The sequence below is a fragment of the Rhipicephalus microplus genome, chromosome 5, assembly GCF_043290135.1.
Source record: "Rhipicephalus microplus isolate Deutch F79 chromosome 5, USDA_Rmic, whole genome shotgun sequence".
Classification (NCBI taxonomy): domain Eukaryota; kingdom Metazoa; phylum Arthropoda; class Arachnida; order Ixodida; family Ixodidae; genus Rhipicephalus; species Rhipicephalus microplus.
This window is the reverse complement of record NC_134704.1, coordinates 126,221,122-126,245,396: the sequence shown is the minus strand read 5'-3', so window position 1 is coordinate 126,245,396 and position 24,275 is coordinate 126,221,122. Positions and strand designations below refer to the sequence as shown.

At 46.2% G+C, this 24,275-nt stretch overlaps 1 protein-coding gene across 2 annotated transcripts in view; it reads right to left on the bottom strand.

The window, feature by feature from the left end:
* Nucleotides 1–23,407, bottom strand: part of LOC119173730 (protein argonaute-2-like) — a 35,712-nt gene extending 12,305 nt beyond the window's left edge. Inside the window, exons 1-5 of one of the 2 annotated variants that reach the window (XM_075895935.1) lie at nt 23,252–23,407; nt 8,553–8,880; nt 8,170–8,463; nt 6,377–6,709; nt 6,171–6,254 (exon numbers count right to left, since the gene is read on the bottom strand). In XM_075895935.1, the coding sequence (XP_075752050.1) occupies nt 6,171–6,254; nt 6,377–6,709; nt 8,170–8,463; nt 8,553–8,880; nt 23,252–23,270 (1,058 nt within the window). In that variant the 5' untranslated portion in view covers nt 23,271–23,407. Of the gene's footprint in view, nt 1–6,170; nt 6,255–6,376; nt 6,710–8,169; nt 8,464–8,552; nt 8,881–8,958; nt 9,273–23,251 lie in introns of those variants that run through there. The other variant, XM_075895934.1, reaches the window with a different exon arrangement.
* Nucleotides 23,408–24,275: the final 868 nt, after the last annotated feature.

Below are 24,275 nucleotides of genomic sequence, written 5' to 3'. Positions count from 1 at the left end.
GTCGCGGGATCGAATCCCGGCAGCGGTGGCTGCATTTCCGATGGAGGCGGAAATGTTGAAGGCCCGTGTGCTCAGATTTTCATATCTTGGTTTTGGGACGTTAAATGCCACATATCAATCAATCAATCCTTGACAGAATGATAGTCTGTGCAACCAGGGTGGCTGCAGCAGCAGCAGCAGACGACGCAGCCGATTGCGTCCGTGTCGCCTTTATCGCCGCCAACATGTACGACAGTGAACGTTTTCCGATAGTTAATTACGCATACCAAGCAACGTATGTGGTGCCGTATTTTACGAATCAAAGCCTCCATGATCCACGAGACATCAGGCAAGTACCATAGGCCTTGCACATCTGCACTCTCGTATTCGTTGCCGCGTCTCGTTGCTGCTGCACTTGCCGAGACATCCTCATGCACGAAGACGGCACTACCATGAACCAGTACAGGAAGTGCAGGGTGAATCGAGCGGACCTCTTACCGCACCAAAGTGAACCACGTGAAAATATGCAGCACAGCGCTACGGAAATGCAAGAGGTGGAGTTCTCGATTAATGAACGTGGAAAGGCATTCCGCTTCCCACTGGCGCGTTTGTCTAAACATGCACGACATTCAGCCGTCGACGTCATTACACTGTGGTGCTGCTCACGGCAGTTTTCTTAGCCATTGCGGTCGCACTCGAAGCAGTAGTCGGCCGACAATAGGAGACCACTAAAAGAGCGAGGGATTGTGGGATGCACTGTCTGCTACCGGCTACCGGTTCGAGAAGAGTAGACGACGGTGAAACGCTTCGCCGCAAGTATCAGATTATTCAGGATTCGCGCGCGCGGTTGCCTTTTTATCTTCGTCCTGATAAACCATGGTCGGTTATTAAGCCGTTGGCTGCTCCAACTGGAGCGTGAAAGACAAACACATGAATCGTTTGCCACAAAACGAAGAAAGAAAAATGTGGTGGGCCACGGCTGTGAAGAAATCCACGGCGACAGGTAGCCTTTGAGTATACACGGAACGTTAAATCCAGAGTGTGCTAAAAGAATTTCATCAGAGATACATGTGTATTCCACACTAAAAAAACCTTACGTATGAAATTGATGTGAATATTATGTTGAGAAATAATCTGCCGCGCAGGCGCGCCTAGCAAAGATGTTATGGGATCGCACGGGGGAAATCTACCTGCCATACGAGATGAGTGCCGGCCATTGCACCCATATATATGACAAAAAAAGGCAAAAGTTGCACTCAAGAGTAAGTTAACACGAAGCGCCGGACGAGTTCTTTTGCGTTTGTCTTGGTCAAACTGTGCGTCAGGACGGCAATTAAAGGATGTAATGCGTTAAACAAGCGCAGGGTTTGAATTATTCGGCGCCGTCTATGTCTGACTATTGTTTATGTACAGCCGTGCCGCGCAGCTTAATCAAGATCAGCGTTTATTACGCATCTGGCTAAGACTAAGAAATGCATTTTATAGCGCATAGAAAGCGAGAAAAAAAAAGATATCTCAATTCGCTCAATAAGTGCTGCGCTTCGTGCCGATCCCGAAATAAACTTTAGCACACTGCTACAGTCATCCCCATCCCCTAAGATCTTTGAAATAGTGATTTTTTTATCTACAGTAACGTATTTGATTGATTAATATGTGGGGTTTAACGTCCCAAAACCACCATATGATTATGAGAGACGCCGTAGTGGAGGGCTCCGGAAATTTCGACCACCTGGGGTTCTTTAACGTGCACCCAAATCTGAGCACACGGGCCTACAACATTTCCGCCTCCATCGGAAATGCAGCTGCCGCAGCCGGGATTCGAACCCGCGACCTGCGGGTCAGCAGCCGAGTACCTTAGCCACTAGACCACCACGGCGGGGCTGCATTAACGTATCATACAATAAAAACTGATGTCTGTATCGATTGATCTGCTAGCCAAACTGACAGTATCACCGAGCAGCGGAAATGCATTGCAGGTCATCTTAATGCGATAAAAAGTTTCCCTACCGTTCATGGCTTTCGTAGCTTGTCATTCTTACAATCATGGTCAGCAAAAAAAAAAAGAACTTCTAAAGCATTGACATTGCACGGAGAGGGTTTTTTTTTCAACAGAGCGGTACTAAAATGCGTGCGTGCCGCGGCTAACCAGCGTGGTGCGTCGAACCGGAAGCCTTGGTATCCCACAGTTCCCTGCGATTGCCCATATGTATTGGTCACCTATTGCCGTTGGTGCTGACGAGGCATCGCACGCCAACACGCCGCGATAGGCAAAGCAGGTAACTGCGTCATCACCAAACCGGATAACCACCGCCTACGCGGGTGCGCCAACCTGATCATGATGCATTGAAAGCCTCCGCTGCGCTTATCATGTTTGTGTCACGGTGATTTACATTATGTGCTTCTTTAGTACGTAACCAGGAACTCTTAATTGTAGGCTGCCTTTTGCAATAGTGTAGAAAGGTACTCAACCGATAGGTTGATGGCCTCCTTAAAGTGTAATATATATATATATATATATATATATATATATATATATATATATATATATATATATATATATATATATATATATATAACCTGCCCACGGCAAGTTATCTTTTCACCCACTTTTCTTCATAGTTACATTACAATTCGGTCTAATATCTTCCCCTATACTTTCCTTGGCATTATTGTCTGTCAGATATCATTAATATTGTGTAAAACACAGAAAAACGAGCCCTTAAGTAAACACTTCTTTCCTATATATATATATATATATATATATATATATATATATATATATATATATATATATATATATATATATATATTGAATTTGAGGGCCTTTGCCTAGCCTGCAACCCCTCGATGTCTAAACTAAGTGAAGCAGAAAGGGGGAAGTGGGAAAAAAATATTACTAGAAGCGTCCTTGCAACTGACTCGGGTCGTTGCGGACCATGGTGAGCGTAAGGCCGCCGAATACAGTGTCACGGAGGCCACGCAGAAATCGATATCTAATCTCGGAGAGCATGAGGCAAGAGAACTGGAAAGATATGAACTAAAAAAGAGAGGCGAACTTTCAGTAGTAAAAGATAGAAAATTCAAGCGGGACTGCAGAAGCTCCACTGCTCTGCAACATGAAAATAGGAATAAGGCCGTACAAGAACGCCAGAGACCACCCGTACCACAACCTAACTTTGAGGAGAAAAATGGGAACTCGAAACTACAGTGCAATCCTAATCAAAACATCCTTACTCTCGAATATGACGCTGACACTCCCGTGCCACGTGATATCCAAGAGCAGCCAAAAACTTGTGAGAAAAATGTCCTCAATCTGTCCAACACAACGCTCACACCCGCTCAGCTTCAACTTTTCTCGAGAGGCTTAACCTTTTGTCCATCATCCGGTAGATTCAATGAATTTGAACTGTACCAAGACCTCGATAACTTTGCGCGTAATCTCCACCTCCGTGAATACTTTCATGATCGCAAGGACTGTACGGACGAGAATAGATTGATTGGTGGTGACAAATCATGGTGTCCAGGTGAGCAGAGGGACAAACACCTCGATATGTATATATCAGCAGTTCACAAAGATATCACCAGAGCGTATGAAAAAAAATCGGCCATTTCGAAACAACATATCAATGTCAGAACGAAGGGCACTCGATGAACTAGGAAAAAACACTGAAATTACCATCAAACCGGCTGATAAAGGGGCTGCATAGTAATTCTAAACACGTCAGACTACTTGAAGGAAGGGGAACGACAACTATCAGACACAAAATTCTGCAAAGAACTTCCAACGGACTCGACTCCCGAATTTGAATGGGAGATAACAGTAACCCTAGATAATCTCCGCCGGGACGAGAAAATTACCGGCATAATGTTAAAAGCAATGTTACCGGCCCATTCTGTTCCCGGTCGATTCTATTTGCTCCCCAAAATACACAAGGCAGGCAATCCGGGACGTCCGATAGTATCCAGTAACAGCATATCAACAGAAAATATATCAGAATTCATCAATTCCTTAATAAAAAACATCCCCATAAATTTTCCCTATTGCCTAAAGGACACAAACCACTTCATCTGCGAAACTTCAAGTCTTGACATCCCAGGCGGTAGTTTTCTGTGACCATGGACGTCTGCTCACTGTACACCAACATACCCCACCATGACGGAATAGCGGCTATGGTTTCCGAATATGTAAAATCTGACTCATCAACTAGTGTACGTGGTGAGGTACTGTTTACACTTCTTGAACTTGCACTAAATTATAACCATTTTGAGTTCAATGGCAAGCATTTCCTTCACGTCAGTGGCACTGCAATGGGCACGAAAATGGCCCCAAACTTCGCGAGCACCTTTATGGCTTCACTTGAAATCCCATTCATTGAGGGACGCACCTTGAAACCTTTCTACTACAGAAGATACTTAGACGATATTTTTGTGATATGGAACCATGATGAGGGAAGTCTTTTCCGCTTCATAGAGGATTTTAACAAGTGCCACCCGTCAATTAAATTCACGCACAAAATTTCCAAAACTAGCATTAACTTCTTGGACGTCACTGTCACGGTCAGAAATGACCGCTTGTCAACAAACCTTTACAAAAAGCCTACAGACCGTCAAATGTACCTACATTTCAACAGCAGCCACCCAAAGCATTGCAAAACGGGTATTCCATATTCTCAGGCCTACCGGTACCGAAGAATATGCCGATATGCGGGAATTTGACAGACACGCGGAACACCTAAAGCATTCCTTATTGAAACAAAATTATCCGGAAGACATTATTGACGATGCCATACTACGTGCTCGCAACGTGAAAAGGAATGATATAATTAAGGGACCAGACAGAGTACCTAAAACTACTTGCCAAACGAACCTTGTACTAGCTTACTCCTCATCAGCGCCACGAATCAACAACATACTTTCCCGCCATTTCAACATAATCAGGCAAAGGAAACGACTAACTTCTATTTTCGCGAAGCCATCTCACATGGGGTACCGCAGGAATAAAAATATGAAGGACATTCTTGTCAGAGCAAAAACAAGCACCCCCAAAATTCAATCAGGGTGCCATCCCTGCGGAAAAGCTCGATGCAAGTTATGCCCACAGATGGTCACAACACGTGAATCCAAAGCGAACTTCTCGGATTTCAAATTCCGCATAACTGAAAGCCTTAATTGTGACTGCAGTAACGTAATATACATGCTAAATTGCAACATCTGCGGACAAGAATATATCGGCCAAATAGGCACGCCATTTCGGCGGCGGTTCAATAATCACCGGTACCATGCCACTTCACTGCCGAAACTACCTTTACCTAGACATCTGCGCCTGCCAAACCACAGTTTTGAAAATATCAGCGTAACTCTTTTGCAGTCCGGTTTCTCAAACAGGCGCGAGCGCGAACAGCGTGAGGCATATATTTTATTTTCAAATTTCGAACATTAGTAGCCGCCATCAACGAGGACCCCGGAGGACTCTCCTGCCTCCGAGACGTAAGCCAGAAGGAAATTAGTGACAAAGATTGATAGCTGGAGACCATGCTTGTTTTTTCTGACTGACTCGTACGTGTACACTGTCCTTTCTTGTTTTTTTTTGTTTTTCTTCTTTTTTTTTTCTTTTTTTCACATGCACATATAAAGTGTTTATGTTCGCCTACCACTTGATGACCATTGAAAGGAAACGGACGAAGATTAAAGGTAGAGAGCCGACCGACCCATTAAGGGGAAACCTTTTCTTTACGCACACCGTCACGGACCCCTCCCGACACCGCGGCGACAATCTTGGGTGGCCCGACACACGTCGAGAACTGACCAGCACGTGATAAGAACCGGATGTGGACGCACACGGACAGTTGGTTTCGATCTCAGTGCTGACAGTGGTTGTCCCTCTTTTTTACTTTCTTTCTTTCTTTTTTTCTTTATTTCTTTTTTAGTTCCTTCTCACTCTCGCAAACATCTTTCAAGGCGAGAGGGACGCGTCAGCAGCGAAGTTTGGAAGGTCATGTCAGTATAACTCATCCCCTGATGAAGGGAGGACCTCTCCCGAATTAATAATAATATATAATAAATAATATAATATAGAATTAACCCGAGCAAAATTACACTGGTGGCCTTTGCCTTCATCCCTTTGCTTCCAATCAAGAACCAAAGACGACAGTGCAACAAAAGTTGCTAGTGCAGCGATATAGTCAGCCTACCTCAGTTTTATCCCGTACTTGTTCTGGAAATAGTCGGCGACTGAGCAATCAACTGTTTTGCCATTCTCCAACAGCCATGGAAACCTGAAAAAAAAAAAAACATTACAGCACCAGCTTCACTGAATGACCCTAGCCCCTTGTAACACACAGACAAGCCAAGAGTGCGTGTTTTGGAAGCGTATAGTCATTGCGGGAATCGCACTCACGTCTGGTGCTGGGCATCGTTGCTGGTGACGCCGCAGACACGGTACTTGCGGCCCGTGTGGGTGACAGTAACCTTGAGGCCGGTGATTTTCTTGGTTAGGGCAGTGCGCTCAAACTCCTGGAGGGGACCGATGCGGTGCAGGTGCAGCACCTGGACCATGAACTCGATCACAGGCTGGGCTTTGTAGAAGGCCATCGCAGACACGTCGACGTTTACCGTCACCTCCCGCTGGCACAGGTGCACACTTTGGTGGTAACCGTTGCGCGCCTCTAGTACTCCACCCAAATCTGCCGCGGAAGGCGCGAAAAAAAAGGACCGGCCCACGGACGTGTACCTGAAAGACAATACAATGAGCTGTTGTAGAGGCTATACGTTCATTCAGACGAATTAAGACGACCTGCCAGCGTTAGTGGTTCTTCTTGAGCTTTAGCATATGCTTAGAAATAACCAACACTGGAACTTCTGCCAGGCAAACGTCTTGGTGCATATGCTTAAAGGCCTGGCCCCATGTATCCCTCGCAGTGCGTCATGCACGAGGTTTTTTGACGCGACGCAGTGCCCTCTCTCTATAGAGAGTGAGCACGTGGCTACGCGAAGCCGCGTCCTCTCTCTCCGTGACCCGCTACGACGGATAATTGGGGTCAGGCCTTGAGAACAACCACCAACTCGGCCAGTTCTGCGAAGCAACCGTAGCAGTCTTGGTGGTGCACTACGGCCCGACAACACGCACCCGTATATAGCAGCCCGTGGCTTTCTGGCGCGGCGCCCAATTTCGCGTAGCCGTGCACCACAGTCAGACATTTAGAAGTGATGGAAAGCGAAACAAATGAAGAGGCGATGTTTGTTTTAAATTTACAACATTCGCGAAGCCGGACCATTCTGAAAACTATTCTGCTTGCTTCTATATATTGTTTCTAGGCTTCGGCTAGGCAATGCAGGTCTTTCGAAGAAAAAAAGCACATTCAACGTTACAGTTTTAATCGAAGCACCTAACTATTTGAACAATTAGACTTCAATCAAAATATATTACGCTCTTATTCCCAGTCCTAATCATTGTTGTATCACGTGGAGAAGTACCTACCTAACCTATGAATCCCCCATTCAGACCCAAGTTATTGGGTCTGAACTTGTAGTTCATATCGCAGTGGTGCATCATAATTACTACACCGTTTTGGCATGCTTTCCGTAGCTAGACATTGAAATATTATATCATATGCCATTCAAGTAATTCATCTACCTTGTACCATTTAGTATTTTTTTGCGTCCACATGCTTATTCCCCTCTACCCACGCGTAGGATAGCAAACTGAACGTTAACCTCCCTACCTTTTTTATATTCTTTCTTTTCCTGGTGCTCTTTGTAACTATAAGCACAGTAGATTTGCTTCAAACAAAAATTTCTGCTAACAAAGGTCGTCATATGAGGGCTTTCTTTTGTTTTATCGATGTGCAATTTTTTTTCTACGTGCAGTTTATTTATAAAAAACTGTTGTATTCGTATTTGCTTAACTACCAGAGGCATATTTTTGCTTCAGTAGTAGTACTTGCTGTACTTTTGTTGGCTTACAACACCTTTGTTCTTGTTCTATCAAATCACACGGGTTTTGCAATATCGCTGTTTCCGCTAATCAAGTAATTTTTATTTGGCAATCACGGCCAGGACCCAAGACCACTAAAACACTGCCCCCTTAGAGCTCGTGGACATCCTGTATTTTTATATTTATACTGTACCATGTTCTGCTTCTGTACTAATATCTGCCACTAACTTGAAACTTTACAAAAAAGGCACACTTACGTCACAGAAGGTAGCTGGCTCAAGATCACATCGAGTGCCCGCACGCCGGCCACAGAGACGACGCAAGGGCGGGACCCGAGTGCTTCCGCCAAGTTCTGCAGGTCGACCTCTCCGACCAGTTTGATCAGGACATGAAACACACGGGCCCTTCCCACGCTTGGAAGCGTCACCAGCAGGTCGACCCCATCCCTGGCCAAGGGAATGGTTGCGTACATGTTCTTGCGACCGTCAAACACCGGCTTCTGGCTGCCAAATGTTCCGGAATATGACTTCACTATCGCATCTATTACCTCCCTGCATGAAAGACGTGAATGCTTGTTAGCAAAATTACTTTCCGCAAATTCACGTGAGCTAAATGCGCAGAAGAAAAGAAAGCAACCGACCTATTGACACTGTGCGGGCATTTTTCGGGCGTGATGGTGACGTCGTAGTGGTACAGGCGCCAGCCAGGCATGGAAATCGTGAAGTGGTTGGCCCGAAGCTTTATGGGCGTTCCAATGGTTCCCGGCGCAGGACGCGGCGGAGGGGTGAATGGAGTTATCTCCAATGGACCGAGAGCATCGGGCACGACGCCTGCTGAGAAGGCGGAGGTGGTCGGACATGGGTGCACGGGGCCAGCTCTGAGGACGGTGACCTGTTCTACAGGAAGCCACGGGGTCCGTGGCGTCCCTTCGGAGAATCCTCTTCTGCCGCCGCCAGAAGAAGCAGGTGCTGCACGGAAAGCAATTCGCTGCTCTGTGCATTGCGCACTTGGACTACCGAGGGAAAGATACGGCTCAACAAACTTACGGGGTGGGCAACGCAAAAGCGATTCGCATAGTTGCATGTTTGCTCGAGTAACTGAGGGTGCACTGTTCCGTTGTGCAAGACAGGGTGCATAATCATTGAGTAATTGCGTGCGGTGGCTGGTGGCAGTTAAGTAGCAACCGCGAAGCAACAGCGGCGTGCACGCCGCTGTTGCTTCAGCGCATTAGCATATGGTTCCCATGGGTACCATATGATAATTCGCTGTCTGTTCATCACGCAGTTTGCCGGCTACATTGCTGTCTACGTGTCCGGGAATGCTACCGCGCGTGCCCCTGACGTCATGCAGTGTATGGCCTGGTCATCATTTCCTCGCCGCGTCATGGAGGTGACCGACAGTGCACGTGTGGGGCTGCCCTATCTTCCCTGCAGATAACAGCGACCGTTGCCCTTTCGCTTCTTCGGCTCTTATCCTGGATCCTACACTGCAGAAGACTAACGTCACACTCGATGGCCCAATCACCGACAGACACAGTTCGATAACTAGATGCTCTACGGCTATAAAAGCGCCCTCGATGGATTCCCTTCATCAGTGTACAAGAGGTAACAGCGATATGGGTACCAAGTTTATGCGCTGTCTGTTCATCGCGTAGGTATGTCACCTTGGCAATGTTCGGTGCGTTCGTTCTGATGACCGTTGTATGCTGCTGTTCCTTCGTCCACGTGATCGCTACCATGTTTTTGTTTACATTTCATTGTACTCTGTTTTTTTTTCAAATGCCACCCGCAGACTTTTACAAGGTGGTCATGTTGAATCTAATTTATTAATTATTATTATTTGTTTACAAATACTGTAGGCCCTGTTCAGGCCCAAGCATGAGTGGGTAACAATTGTCAGTGATTCCTGGTCCTAACACCCATTCCCAGCGCGATGCCACTTCAGAACCGCAATTTACAGATCTTAATATCCAACACACGGTTGTGGAAATGTTCACTGAAGCTCTGAATGGTTAAAAGAAACTGACTTTGGATATTGCTTAAATTGAAATATTCCAGTCATCTGTCAACGCGAGGTTTGCAGCTTTGGAAGCTCGTGTAAGTTCACTGGAACCGTCATCAGCGTCGGGTGGCGTGCTGACTTCGAACGATCACATGCATACTCGAATTCAGCCATTGAAGAGCTTAGAAAACAGATCACGTAGTAACAACATTATTCGTGATCTTAACGAAGATCCCGGTGAGAATCCGGAGGAGCTTTCCGCTAACTTTCCCTGTGGTTCCACGACATTCTCAAGGTTGCATGCTCTCACATAGAAAGGTGCCATAGACTTGGGAATAATGCTAGAGGTCGTCCGTGTCCCGTAATCATGAAGCTCTTGGATTTCCAGGATAAGGTGACTAAGGTGATAAGGTGAGGTCAAGCAGCACTCGCAATAAATTTGCCATATTAAACATCAATGCCAAAAGTGTTGTCAGTAACTATTCTAAATTTCTTTCCCTGGTCTCTTATTATGCCCATTATCGGCATTACTGAGACTTGGCTGCACGATGGAGTCCACGATTCTGAAATAGCTCTCCCGGGCTACAAGGTGGTTCGGAGATAGAGAGGTGAAAGAGGCGGTGGTGTTTACCGCCTGCATTATTCTGATATCGAACATTTACGCATCAACCACTTTCTACAAATCTACGTTACTTCAGCATCTAGCACTATTTGCATGGATAATTTTAATGCTCCTGCTATAGACTGGTCATCTATGACAGTCAGTGGGCACGAAGTATCCATCGGAAGAGAGCTGCTCAACGTTTCGTTGTCTTGTGGCCTTCACCAAATTGTTAAGGAATCAACTCGTAATGGTGCTGTCCTTGACTTGGTTTTCGTCACTAGATCCTTGGCTATGTCGGTTTTGAATGTGATATCATTGATGGCATATCAGATCATAGCACTGTAAACATAAAGTAGCGTTTATCACACTGCGCTGACTATGCAACGCTATGCTCAAAAAAGGCAAGTGTTTCCAACGCTTTGATATATTGATATGTGGGGTTTAACGTCCCAAAACCACTATATGATTATGAGAGACGCCGTAACGGAGGGCCCCGGAAATTTAGACCACCTGGGGTTCTTTAACGTGAACCCAAATCTGAGCACACGGGCCTACAACATTTCCGCCTCCATCGGAAATGCAGCCGCCGCAGCCGGGATTCGAACCCGCGCCCTGCGGGTCTGCAGCCGAGTACCTTAGCCACTAGACCACCGCGGCGGGGCTTCCAACGCTTTGCTAAGACGACAAGGTGGTGCCACTTTGCTTTGCGTTCTACGCCTTATCACATCCGAGACACGCACGCACGCCTTCCTTCGTTTTCGAAGATTACCGCCTGATAGCACTAGTGTCAAACGTGCCTCGATGCGGTCGTCCGCCGCCTTCACCGCACGGATTGAGACTCTAACGCACTGCCTCCAGAATACAATTCATCGATTTTCTCGTGCAGAAAAACAAATAAACATTTTGTTCACTCTCTCCAGACGCAAGACTATATTTCGACGACATTTGCAGTGAAACACGCAGATACGGGGCGAATTTTTTTAGAACCTTTTCTAGTGCACTATGCACCTACACGTCTATGTGGCAGCAGACGTGTTTTCACTTGATCGAAATGCGGCACAGAATTCATCTTGATTACATGCTATTCGGACTGTTCAATATCGTCGGGCAGGATTGGACACGAATTGAGTCAGTGCCATTTCAACGACGTGATTGAGTGCGAGAGAAATGCAGCATGGCGTTGGCGCAACGGCAACGTTATACTTATCATGCTTCTTGTTTACGAGCGTTTAAAACTGTGAATAGACAGTTTTATTTGGACCTACGTACCGAGCCTAAGTACGCGGCATGATACGTTGCGTATACGCTGCATGCGAAGCGCTCAACGACACTTTCAGTTCACTGTATTTACCGTATACGTTTGGTTCAACTAGACGTATGTTATTAGAAATAAAAGAGCAACAGGTCCAGGTGCTTGCGCAAATAGCGCGCTTTATATGGTTTCTCAGGACTTCCCCGAGGCGCCAAGCAATCTCTTCCCACTGCTCCGGATGCCTAAACAGATCGCTGGTTTGTACTTCCACTAAACTGGAAGTGTCTAATAAGTACAGTGTACAGTGTACACTTCCCAACTGGAAGTGTCTAATAAGTACAGTGTTGCGTTTGCGGACCGCTCGCCACTCGTGGGCCAGCGCCCAAGTCTGGCTCATCTGCTCCGGATGATAACTGGTTGACGCGCATGTGCATTGATATGTTTTCCCTCCCTTTTGTTCACGGCGTTCTTATATAAACGACGGCGGACCACGCCGTGGGGCCATTTTTTGTACGCCTCCTTTTGACAAGCATATCAGCATTAAAAAGTACGTTCTTTCCTCTCGTGAAGTCTTCTGTACTCCGGCTTGGAGCCCAACTCGGCCAAACATAAGAACGGACAGTAGCAGCGTGGCGTGATAAAACATGTGCTCGGCGTGCCTCGTGATCGTCGCTTGTTTCGTGTGCCTGTCTGCTTGGTAAGAACGCCATCAATATTTTGCAAAGTTCGTGTTGTATACTTGTCATTCAAACCTTATAGGGACCGTCTCCGTTTTTTTTACAGCCCTCAAATAAGTTCGGAAATTCGTAGATTAGACCACGGTGGTCTCGTTTTCCGTCCAGTGCAGCCTCCATTTAAAAAAAAAAAACAGTGTATGTATATATATATATATATATATATATATATATATATATATATATATATATATATATATATATATATATTAAGTGTGAATACACTTTATAAGCGACCCCAAACCATCCACCGCTGTCTGCGGCGTCCGCAATCTTCTCTCTCTCTCTCTCTCTCTCTCTCTCTATATATATATATATATATATATATATATATATATATATATATATATATATATATATATATATATCGGTGTCAGTAACGCGCCTTATATCCAGATGGTAGCGTTGCCTCCGGGACATCCATCGCACGACCCGCTCTCGACGGGAGACTGAGAGAGAAGGCGGGCTCGTGAGAGAGAGGGGTGCGCGCGCAGCTGCAGCGAGCGAGGAGAGCGGAGGAGCGACACCGATATCAGCGTCGCGTCCGTGGCTTATTCGGTAGAGCGTCGCGCTGCGGCCCACCAAGTCCTCTTTCTTTTAAAGATAGAGAGAAGACTGCGGACGCCGCCGACGGCGGTGGATGGTTTGGGGTCGCTTATAAAGTGTATTCACACTTAAAACAATTCCCGCGCTCTTTTCCTATGGCCTCACCAATACTACTTTGACGCGCAGTGACGCAAAGTCGCCGTTCGGTGACTTGGCGTTGCGCGTAGCTCATCGATTGAACTAAACCAGTCAGACCAACGGGCTACGCCTTCCCTTCCCCGTGAGGAAGAACGGTGGTGAGGCCACGCAGAAATTTGAAACTTACTGAAATCGATTTTCGAACCCCTGTAATTTCCTTGATATAGCACGTATTCGCAAAATTCTTGAAGCAGCATGCTCCCAAAGCTAAAGTACACATATTTCTCTAATATCTTTTGGACGTCAGCGTTGTTTTCTGTTTCTTTAAGCTAACATATGCCGCATTGTTCTTTTATGCATGCTTTTCACTTCCATGAATCGCTTTCCATAGATCGCTTCACCTTCAGAAATGCTTCAATTACGCTGTGAAGCATGTTTCCGAAGAAAAAAAAAAATCGTTTCTTGGCGCGAGAAAGGGAGTCGCGGCTTGCGTCGTTGGGTTTTCTTTGTGCCGGTACATGCTGTACGAATTCAACGCATGTGTGGAATCGTGTGAAGAGCTTGGCATCATTATTTGTTGCAGTTCGCAGATTGCGCGAAGCTCTTGTTACGAGCGCAAAGAAAACTTGTGAACCGAGAAATCTATTTGTTAGCTGATACTACGATGTAATGATTTACATAAACACTCCAGCCTCAATAAGAGAGAGAAAATATAAACACGAGGTGTTATTTTTTGTTAAACACAATAATAATGACGGTTAACAGACAATTATTGTCTCGAATTCAGTGGGAGGGGGGTAAGTACTTTCACCCCCCCCCTTACTTTAGTGCTCGTAGTCCACTGCCTATTACCAATTATTGCAAATGAGCGAAACCGCTGCGAGCACACATTGACAGTATTTACATGCCCCGTGTTCTCCTGGTCCGTGTGAAAGGGTGCGCTGCTTAACCTCGATATTTATCGGTCACCAACTAGCCCGGCTCTCACCCTTATTGAACAGTATGCATGCTAAGTGGAAGTTTTTTCTTCGCAAAAACAAAAAGTCATCACCACGCCCCCCTGACGCCATTTTTGCACGACCTGACTACGCTCACCGACGAGCGGCGCTTGCCCGCTGATATTGTTTCAAATGTTTTTTTTTATTTTTTTGCTTCATACCCAGCTGCCTGGAGCTGACATCAACCCGAGAAGAATGTTCCTGGGAATTTGCAAGTGATTCATGGAGTGGGAATAGACGACTTCCTTTCACCACAATTATTTGCCCATGCTAATCTTTACTATAATTAGTGCATATTCATAGCCTTCGATTAATAATCTGGATCTATTTTTTTTTTTCTTGAGAGAAACTTTACGAATTGTGGCATAAATCGATTTTATCAGGGTATGTAACGGGCTAGATATATGAGTGTTAGGAGTAATTAGGGGCTGCAAACTGGGAACGTATTTGGTATAAGTAGGTAAAAGAAAGATAGATATGTAGGGTTTAACGTCCCAAAACCACCATATGATTATGAGAGACGCCGTAGTGGAGGGCTCCGGAAATTTTGACCACCTGGGGTTCTTTAACGTGCGCCCAAATCTGAGCACACGGGCCTACAACGTTTCCGCCTCCATCGGAAACGCAGCCGCCGCAGCCGGGATTTGATCCCGCGACCTGCGGGTCAGCAGCTAGGTAAAAGAAAAATGATATCTCGTTTTGCTGGCCGTAGTCTACTTCAAGAAGATGGCAACTGAATGGTGGTCATCGGCGAATGCTCTAGGAACAAACGACAGCAAGAGAGGCTGATTATTTACAAAATGATGCAGCGTGTGATGGTTCGCTTGTGATGTGGCCTCGACGAAAGTTTGTCACTCAGCGCCGCATCCCGGCCCTGTATGTCACGGAGCGCACTGGACAGGTATAGGCTGGGCAGCCTATGGGAGCAGGTTTGCAGCGTAATTGTTCCTCGCGTAAAAAACACCGCACCGCAGAAGACAAGACGGGAACATTTATTTGATCGAGGGTCTAAGAAAGACAGAGACGTTGTTGAAAGGGAGAAAGAAAGGCGCCTGCTCAATGCCTCATATCTCCGAAGCACAACAGCAAGCTTGCCCCCCCCCCCCCACCCGCTCTTCTCACCCATCATTTAGAGTGGCACACCGGCACAGCTCTGGTAGTTTCACCTGTGAAACATCGGTCGTGGGGTACGGGTCATTTACTGTCGAAGGCACATGCAGAGTCGTACGCCTAACGGCCGGCGACCGCTCAATTTCTAAAGTATGTTTTAAAAAAAGACGCATGCCCAGTTGGCACCTGAAAAAACCAGTTCGCGGTGGCCACTATCATCATCGAAGAGGCACTGTATCCAGTTGAAAGCTCAGTGACCGTTCACTGATCACTGTTCGAAAGCACACGACATCAAACTTCTCAGACACATAACCTGCATTCACGTCACTGTGGTCGCCATCTTTAAGTGCCAGCTGGTTAAAGTGCTGCATAAACTCTTTCTCGAACGTTTGGAGCAAGACAAGGTGATATCTGGTTAGTGCCGGCGCCCGCTCCGATTCTTCGCGCTCCCCTTAAGCGCGGCTGTGAACATGAGTAAGCGAGGTGGGCACAAAGGGACTTGGAGGATGTCTGTTCAGGGAAGGACACGAGAGTCGTTCGGTACTCGCGTTCTTTGTGCTCTCCACGCTTTCTTCTTTTCACCAGTCACGCCAAAAGGCAGCACAAAGAAACGCGAGGGTACGCTGGAACTAAGCGGATGAGGTTTAGGGACAGGGATGGTAAAATAGACTTTGCGCGGGTAGAAATAACTATAGAAGGAGGTTATCTGATTGGCGGCTACAATCAAGGCACGAGTGAAAATAAATCCTTCACTTCGAAGTGCCAGCGCTTAACTTCACCATTTAAAGGCGAAAAAAAAAACACAAATCTTGTTCACTAAGTATTGCGGCTAGGTGGCATCAGCTTGACCTAAGGGTACAGCCATATCAATCCATCCGTTCATGACACACGAACGACCACGAGACGCGCGGAATGACACGTTTTGCTGGTCGAACTTCTCGCAAAGCTTCCGCAACGTCGCGCCTTAAGTGTGAAACGAAGTAGTGTGACCGATTGTCAAAACGCAGCGAAAATCCGCAGGTGCTGATAATCTTTCGGCTGCTGTCCCCCGGTCACCGCAGTAAATGCCCGTAAGCACCGGAAAGGATGATTAGCTACTGACAAGGGTATATCTTCGAACACTTAAGAACTCGCCATGTTCACACACAATGCTGGTAGCCGAAATGCTGGCGCGACGACAAAGGAACATTGCTCTGTGTTTCGGCTGTACCACTGCATTAGCCTCGCCTTCAACTTTAAGGTCACTTGAAACGCGTGGCGTGAGAGCACGACTAGGAAAAGGGGCGATACAACCACAAAAGAAGAAAACAGAAAAAAAAACATGGGGGGCCTGCTCGTAATGCGTAGTACAATCAGCGAAAGCTGGAAGAGTGGCCTTTACATAGAGTCCTTTTGAAGCTAACACCATAGTACCTATACGAAAGTATTGAGGGACTATGCTAACATTCTTGGAGCGCACTCGGCCCTCACAAGAGGGCGCGACGGAACTCTTACGTGCCGCCTCAGTAATGTGGGCTGCGACCACCAGGGATACCGAGAAAATGAAACGCTCGCTGAACACAGCGACACACTAAAGTGTCAGTGTCCTCTTTGGCAGGTTTTCAACAAAGGCTTCCTTGGTGCGTCCGTAATCACCTGTGACCCCCTCTCTACAAGGACACTCAAATGTGCCCTGTGAAGTACGATTTTGCTGGGTCTACATACTCATGAGGCCGTGTGTTCTTGCGCTACTCGTAAACTGCATTTCATAATTTTTTGTGTAGTGTGGAAGCGTTCACTATACGATTGTTCGTCATTCTTTGTGAAAGCTTATAGTACCCGCTATACACTCGTAACGCATCATGCGTGCTCAGTTGACACTGTGGCCGACGATGAAGAATTATGACCCGGTGCTTGTGCAATGGATTGGAGCATTCAGTGAACCACCTGTTACGCAGTTCGCATTGCGAGACGCCTGGTTACTGCTTTACCGTTCTAGAACGCTTTATTACACACGATTGATTGATTGATTTTTGGGGTTTAACGTCCCAAAACCACCATATGATTATGAGAGACGCCGTAGTGGAGGGCTCCGGAAATTTTGACCACCTGGAGTTCTTTAACGTGCACCCAAATCTGAGTACACGAGCCTACAACATTTCCACCTCCATCTAAAATGCAGCCGCCACAGCCGGGATTTGATCCCGCGACCTGCGGGTCAGTAGCCGAGTGCCTTAGCCACTAGACCACCGTGGCGGGGCACTTTATTACACACTCATGCCAAAGCTAATGCCTTGCTCCATATGAAACCTACACAGGGTCAGTTCACAAAGGAACGTCCGCATATCCACTGGTACTCTCACATGGATGGATGGATGGATGGATGCTATAAGCGTCCCCTTTATAACGGGGCGGTCACATGTGTGCCGCCAGGATCGCAAGAAAAAAAAAGAAAGAAAAAGAAATGTTCTTTTTATGTTGGCCTAATGCCTTATCTACTTCGATTGAATCGATCCTATTATAACAAAAAATAAACTTATGCTCCATCTCTGCCTCTTCAGGCTGAGTGACCTCATTTTCCCACTATTTATGTCAATTATCTCTACTTTTCTGCCACCAGTACTCTAACCGTATCTTACTTGCTTCAATCGCGGACGCGTTCAGCTTTCTATGCTTGTCCCTGAAACCCAAAGTCTCATGTAGGCTTGTACCCACACTTATATCTGGGTGGATATGTCGCCTCATTCTATCAGAACATGTTCCATCGTTTCCGTAGCTCCCCCACAGCACGCACATTGTTCGTCCTCTTCATTGGATCTCGCTTTATGACGACGTGTTTTCAAGGCAACCCGACCTCGCTTCAAACAGTAACACGCTTCTCCTTGAATTATCATAAAACATTTCCCACCGTATTTCGTTCTTGCCCTTTCGGTAGTTACTGAGAGCCGGATCTTTTTTCATTGCTGTCATTCAATAAATCATCTCCGCCTCTCTGACTTTTCGCTTAATGCTCTTTCTTGCTATGCATCGCCCACACTGCCAGCCGTATGTATACTGGTGAGCCGCCTAGTTTTTTTTTTCTCCACTTTGTGTCCACGCTTTTCCTATATACCTGAACACACTCCCTAGTCATCTACTCTCATTCATTTTACTAAGGCTCTCGTCAAGTTTTATTTTGCTCTGAGCCTTCCTTACTTCAAAGCCTATCCATCCCACGTCCCCCTTCACAGCCTCATTCGCCGTCTTCCCGAGAGCGCCCAACATGAGGCGTCCCACACTCCTTTGATTTACATTCATTATGATTGCACCTATAGTTACGATTCACGCACACCACTGAGCCCGCCGCGGTGGTCTAGTGGCTAAGGTACTCGGCTGCTGATCCGCAGGTCGCGGGTTCAAATCCCTGCTGCGGTGGCTGCATTTCCGATGGAGGCAGAAATGTCGTAGGCCCGTGTGCTCAGATTTGGGTGCACGATAAAGAACCCCAGGTGGTCGAAATTTCCGGAGCCCTCCACTACGGCGTCTCTCATAGTCGTATGGTGGTTTTGGGACGTTAAACCCCACACATCATCATGCACACCACTGAGTTCCCAAATGTAAGCCCTGGCACCATTACGCCTTTCCACAAAACTCGAAGGACTTCGTACCTATTGTATCCCCATAACGGTCTGTGCTTCATTATTGCAGCATTCCTCTGTCTCTTCGTTGGCGATGTTTTTTCTTGTACCTCCATTTATTTATCTCGCACATTTACCCATACTCCGATGTACTTGTACTCGCTTACCTTCGGTATTTCTAGTTGAGACGGCCTGGTCTTCATGATTATTGAATACCATCAATTCACCTGTTATGGCACTGAATCCTAGTCCTAGAGTCTCGCCTTCCTTTCCGCATAAATCTGCCAGCAGCTATCGTCGTTACTGTCCGCAAATAGAAAAATGTCGTCTGCATAAAATAGACCTGGAAGCTTCTGCTCAACCGTGTTTGTGTGACAGCTATATAGATTAAACCCAATGTTGCTACCTTCTAGCGCTAATTACAACCTCACCAGGTACAGCATGAACAACAGCAGGGACAAAGTACATCTTTGTCTCAGTTCCTTGTTAATATAAACGCTGTAATTGCTACGTATTCCTTCCCATTCCATGATAAGTGTATCCTCTCGGTATATATATATTACTCTCAAAAGCTGTATAGAGTCGTCATCTATGTCTACTTAATTCAATATGTCCCACAAAATTTCCGTATCAACGTTGCCATTCGCCCCAGTGATGCCCAGATAGGCTACGTATAAGGGCCTCTTTTCTATTATATTTCTATACACTGAGTAAGAACAAACAGGTTATCGTCTAACCAACTGTCGATTCGGAATCCATTTTGAAGTTGTCCCAAAATATTATTTTGCTTTGCCCGCGTTTTTATTTTTAATTCTACTGCCTGCATCGCCAACCTGTATAGCACGTAGTGATGTAATGGTCAGTGGTCTATACGATATAATGTTAACCCTTTCTTTCTTGCCTTTATAGATTAAGTTCATTATATTTTTCAGCCGAGCGTGTGGTATTTCTTTCTCCTGTGTGTACCTTTCTACGGATTTCAGCTGCTCTTCTTTAGTGCTGTTTCCTAGTTCGTCAGTGAGGCGGACGGGAACCCCAACCAAGCCCGGAGTAGTGCGCTTGGAAATATTTGCTCAGCCTTCTTCCGATTGAAATTCTCAAGTACTACCTCTTTGCAGTCAATAAGTAGAACTACCCCCCTTCCCCACCTTTTTTTTAACCAAGCACTCAATAAATGACAAGTTCTTTGCTCGTTGTAATTTTGTCCCTTGCACTGGTGCTGGACGAACAGCGCGAATGCTTTTTTTTTTCTTTTTTTCAAAACGTTCTATGGTAGTGTCCCGCCTCAATGTCACATCTCAGCTTCGGCGTAGCGAAAGAGGGAGCGGACAAAGCAGAACGAGCAAGCAATGCAAGTGGTAAATGTGAGTGTTTCGTAGAGAAAAAAAGAAAGAAACCTTGCATATTCTTGTAAACCTTGAATACCTTCGCGGTGTACTATGTTGTGGCTCCGCCAGAATCGACAGACACAGGACTCTCTAGCCTGTATGACGCAGCCCCTCAAACTTCAGGATACAAGATGGCATTCTCTGAACGTATGGTAGATTTACAAAGCGTCCTACGGATTTTTCATGCTCGCTCAACTTTACGTACAGTAGTTAACCAGCAAAAGTACATAGGGTTAACGCGCGCGTGCAGCTTATGACAGCAGACTAAAAAAAAATCTTGCAGCAATTCCATGCTATGTTGGTACATTATTATTTAGATAACTCCATAAAAATGAACTGCAGACATTGAGTCCTTACTGAAACCACATAATTGTAATACTATTATAGTGTTATTGTAAGCCACATAACCACTGTACAGCGCCTACAGCGGATCATTTGCATTGCGAAGGTCTGCATGAGTAGACCACTATGAAAGCATCACTATACCTGCGAGCTACTATTGACCGTAAGTAGCTAACAAACAAATACAAAATAATGAGCCCCCGTCAATCCAGCCACACACAAACTATGCGGACAATTGTGCATGTGTGTTTTCGTGTGTATACAAACGGTCAAAATGTTTCGAGAACTTGGAAGCTTCCACCCTCACCCTCCTTCTTCACGTAGGTCAGGGACGTCCGGGAATGCATTACTGAGAACACTTGCGTAAAAAAAATAGCTCCGGATCTGCATGTAATCTGCAAATGTCCTCGAAAGACGATAGTCTTTCGTCCGGAGAGAGTGAACAAAACATTTATTTGTTGTTCTGCGCAATAATATCGGTGAATGGTATTCTGGAGGCGCTGCGTTGGAGTGCCTCGATATCTGGGCGCATGGATAAGCAATGGGACCGAGTACCTAAGGGAAACACGAAATATACGTGACGACTAAAAGTAACAGGAATGCAGCAGTGATGAAAAATAGGGCACTGTGGAATTACAATAGGTATGATGTTGTGAGAGGAATATGGAAAGGGCTCATGGTTAATGGGCTGACGTTCGGCAATGCGGTCTTGTGCATGAGATCAGAAGTTCAAGCAAGATTAGAAATTAAGCAATGTGGAATAGGTAGGCTTGCTTTAGGAGCTCACGGGAATGCACCAAATCAGGGAGTGCAAGGTGATAGGGGATGGACATCGTTTGAGGGCAGGGAAGCTAGCAGCAAGATAAAATTTGAGAAGCGATTGAGAGAAATGGGGGGGGGGGGGGGAGCGTTGGGCTAGGAAGGTTTTCAGCTACTTGTACATGAAGAATGTCGATACAAAATGGAGGAAGCGAACCAGGAAATTGAATGGTAAATACTTAGAAAACAGTAGGTAGCCAAACTAAAAACCATCGGTTAAGAAGAAAGTGAAGAAAACGGAGACTGACATGTGGAAAGTTGGCATGATTAAGAAGTCCGCACTAGAGATCTACTGAACTTTTAAGCAGAAAATTGCCAAGGAAAGGTTCTATGATAATACCCGGAGTAGTTCTCTACTGTTTGAGGCCAAGACGAGAGTATTGCGAACCAAGACATATCAGGCAAAATACGAAGGGGTCGACACTGTATGCAGTGCGTGTGGAAAGGAAGAAGAAACTGCCGAACACTTGATAAAGTTCTGTAAATGGTTTCACCCTATAGTTCAAGATGATGGCGCAGAGTTTCTCAAAGCACTGGGGCTTAGGGATAGGGAGGGCAAAACAGACTTTAAGCGGGTAGACTTAACTAGAAGGAGGTTATCTGATTGGTGGCTAAAGTCAAGGCACGAGTGAAAATTAAACGCTTCACAGGAAAGTACGAATCCTCAACCTCACTATTTAAAAGAAAAAAAAGATAAATCTAATAGTTAGTTCACTAAATATTACGGCTAAGTGGCGGTAGCCGCCGCCCAATCTAAAGGGTACAGCCACATCCATCCCTCCATCCATCCATCCATCGAGCATGCAAGGAAGGCGAACGAGCGCATCGGGGCCCGTTATACACAAGCGCCATCTGGCATTCATCTTCAAAAACGAAGGAAGACATGCGTGCCTGCTAAGATGCGTGCCATTCTCGGAGGCGATAAGGTGTAGGAGGCAAAGCGACGGCCAGGTGCCACCACCGTCTCGTTTTAGCAAAGCGTTGGTAATACTTGCCTTTTTCAGCATCGCGTCGCACTGCCAGCTCAGAGTGTAACGCTACGCTCCTTAGAATTACTTGTGTGCCTTCTCTAGCATAACAACGACAAGCTATTGTGGTACCTCAGATATGCCCAACAATTGCTTTTTATTTGACAATCACACAAGTATGAACGCTAAGCCTTGAGCAATAGTGGTTGGCGCTGCAGATGGGGTCGGCTGTTTGAGGTACCGTGAAGAGCGGATAAACAGACTAATTTACAGACCAAAATTTTTCCGTGGAAGGTTCCCAAGAAAGACTATGGTCTTTAATACCGACTAAAAACTTGTCAACCGTTGCCCAAGCAGAAGCTCACGTGAATGGCGCGCGCGCACTGGCTTCCGTACGACTGCCTCCAGTCCTCGCTCAACATGGTTTTCGCTCAGGCCTATTTCAAGGAACACTGAGTGAGTGCTAAAAACTGACAAGCATGAAACGAAGAGCACACAATCCTAATTGCGCTCATTAGTTTTTAACACCCACTTCTTTTCAGCGTTCAAGGTTAGCCGCCCAGCCCAACAGTCGGGTCGCGTATACGAAGTTATCATATGGCTCAACACACCTGCCTTGCCTGTCATTCTACACAATTTCATCGTTGGCAAGCGCGTTGATTGCGGTAACGTAGGCACTGGCCTCTACTCCGTACACGGAGTCCTCTAGTGAATAAGCCTAACGTTCTCGTTATGAAACGCATGCCCCGCATTTAAAAAAAAAGTCCTCTTTGACGTTCAAATTACCTAAATCAATCTTATCCCCGGTGTCGAAACAGGCTAGAAAACACAGGGCCTACTTACGCTGACGATGAGGGTACATCCTCGTCCGTCGGTCGTGTGCACGCCTCTTTCAAAGAGCGGCCGTGAACGACGGAGCAGGGAGAAGCGCGCGCCGACTTGTCCGCACCTCGTGACGAGAACACCACTGCTCGAACCGTTCAGAACTGAGATCAAAGGAGAACTTCGGGATGGAGATCTCGACTGCGACTGATACGCCTCGTCGGATACGGCTTAACTAGGTTTGGGAGGCTCCGCCCACTCGGCCTAATCGCGTCTGCCGGTCCCCTGCGCGACTGAAGAAGTAGTCCCGTTCATCCAATCACTGGTATCCTCCGAAAGCGTGAAGGCGTGCTCGCCCCATTGGAGCGCATCCATTGGTACAAGCTTGTGTGCACTCGCCTTTGAGGAGAGAGGAGAAACAGATTTCACCATGTGATCTGCGCATGCGCAAGTTTCCGAACGGCGCACTGCCGCCATCTAGTTGTAGTTCTCTAAGCGCTGCTGGTGAGGCTGCTAGATCAGTGTTTCATGCTAGTATATTCATCACCATCATCCCATCAATCCTCGGCACAGAAGACGATTGAACGTCGTAGAAACCTGTGTTCATAACTTCGATGTTATCATATTTCAGGTTGAACTGCATCCCAGCTCTAAGAGAGATAAAAAAAAAAAAAACTAGATCTTGCTCACGCGTGGCCAGATCGTTCCCGTCGTCATGAGAGCAAACATTCTTCGGTGAACGACAGCACGCGGGCACCGCAAGCTGAAAAATTCGGGAAATAACTTGTCTGAACGGCGTAGAGCTCTCCGCGACCACAGAAAATGGTGTCAAAGAGCCGCACCAACGAAAAAAAAGAGCTGTACAAACTTTTTTTCTTTTTTTTTTCTTTTTGAACCTACTATAGCTCTTACCTTGTACACTGTGTTGTCAACGCTTGACTTCGATCACAATACTTCCCTAAACGTAAATGAAATCGTCACCGTGGAGCATGCAGAAGGCGCTTCTATACTGGTCGGCCGCTCATGCCATTTTGCAAAAGCCCTA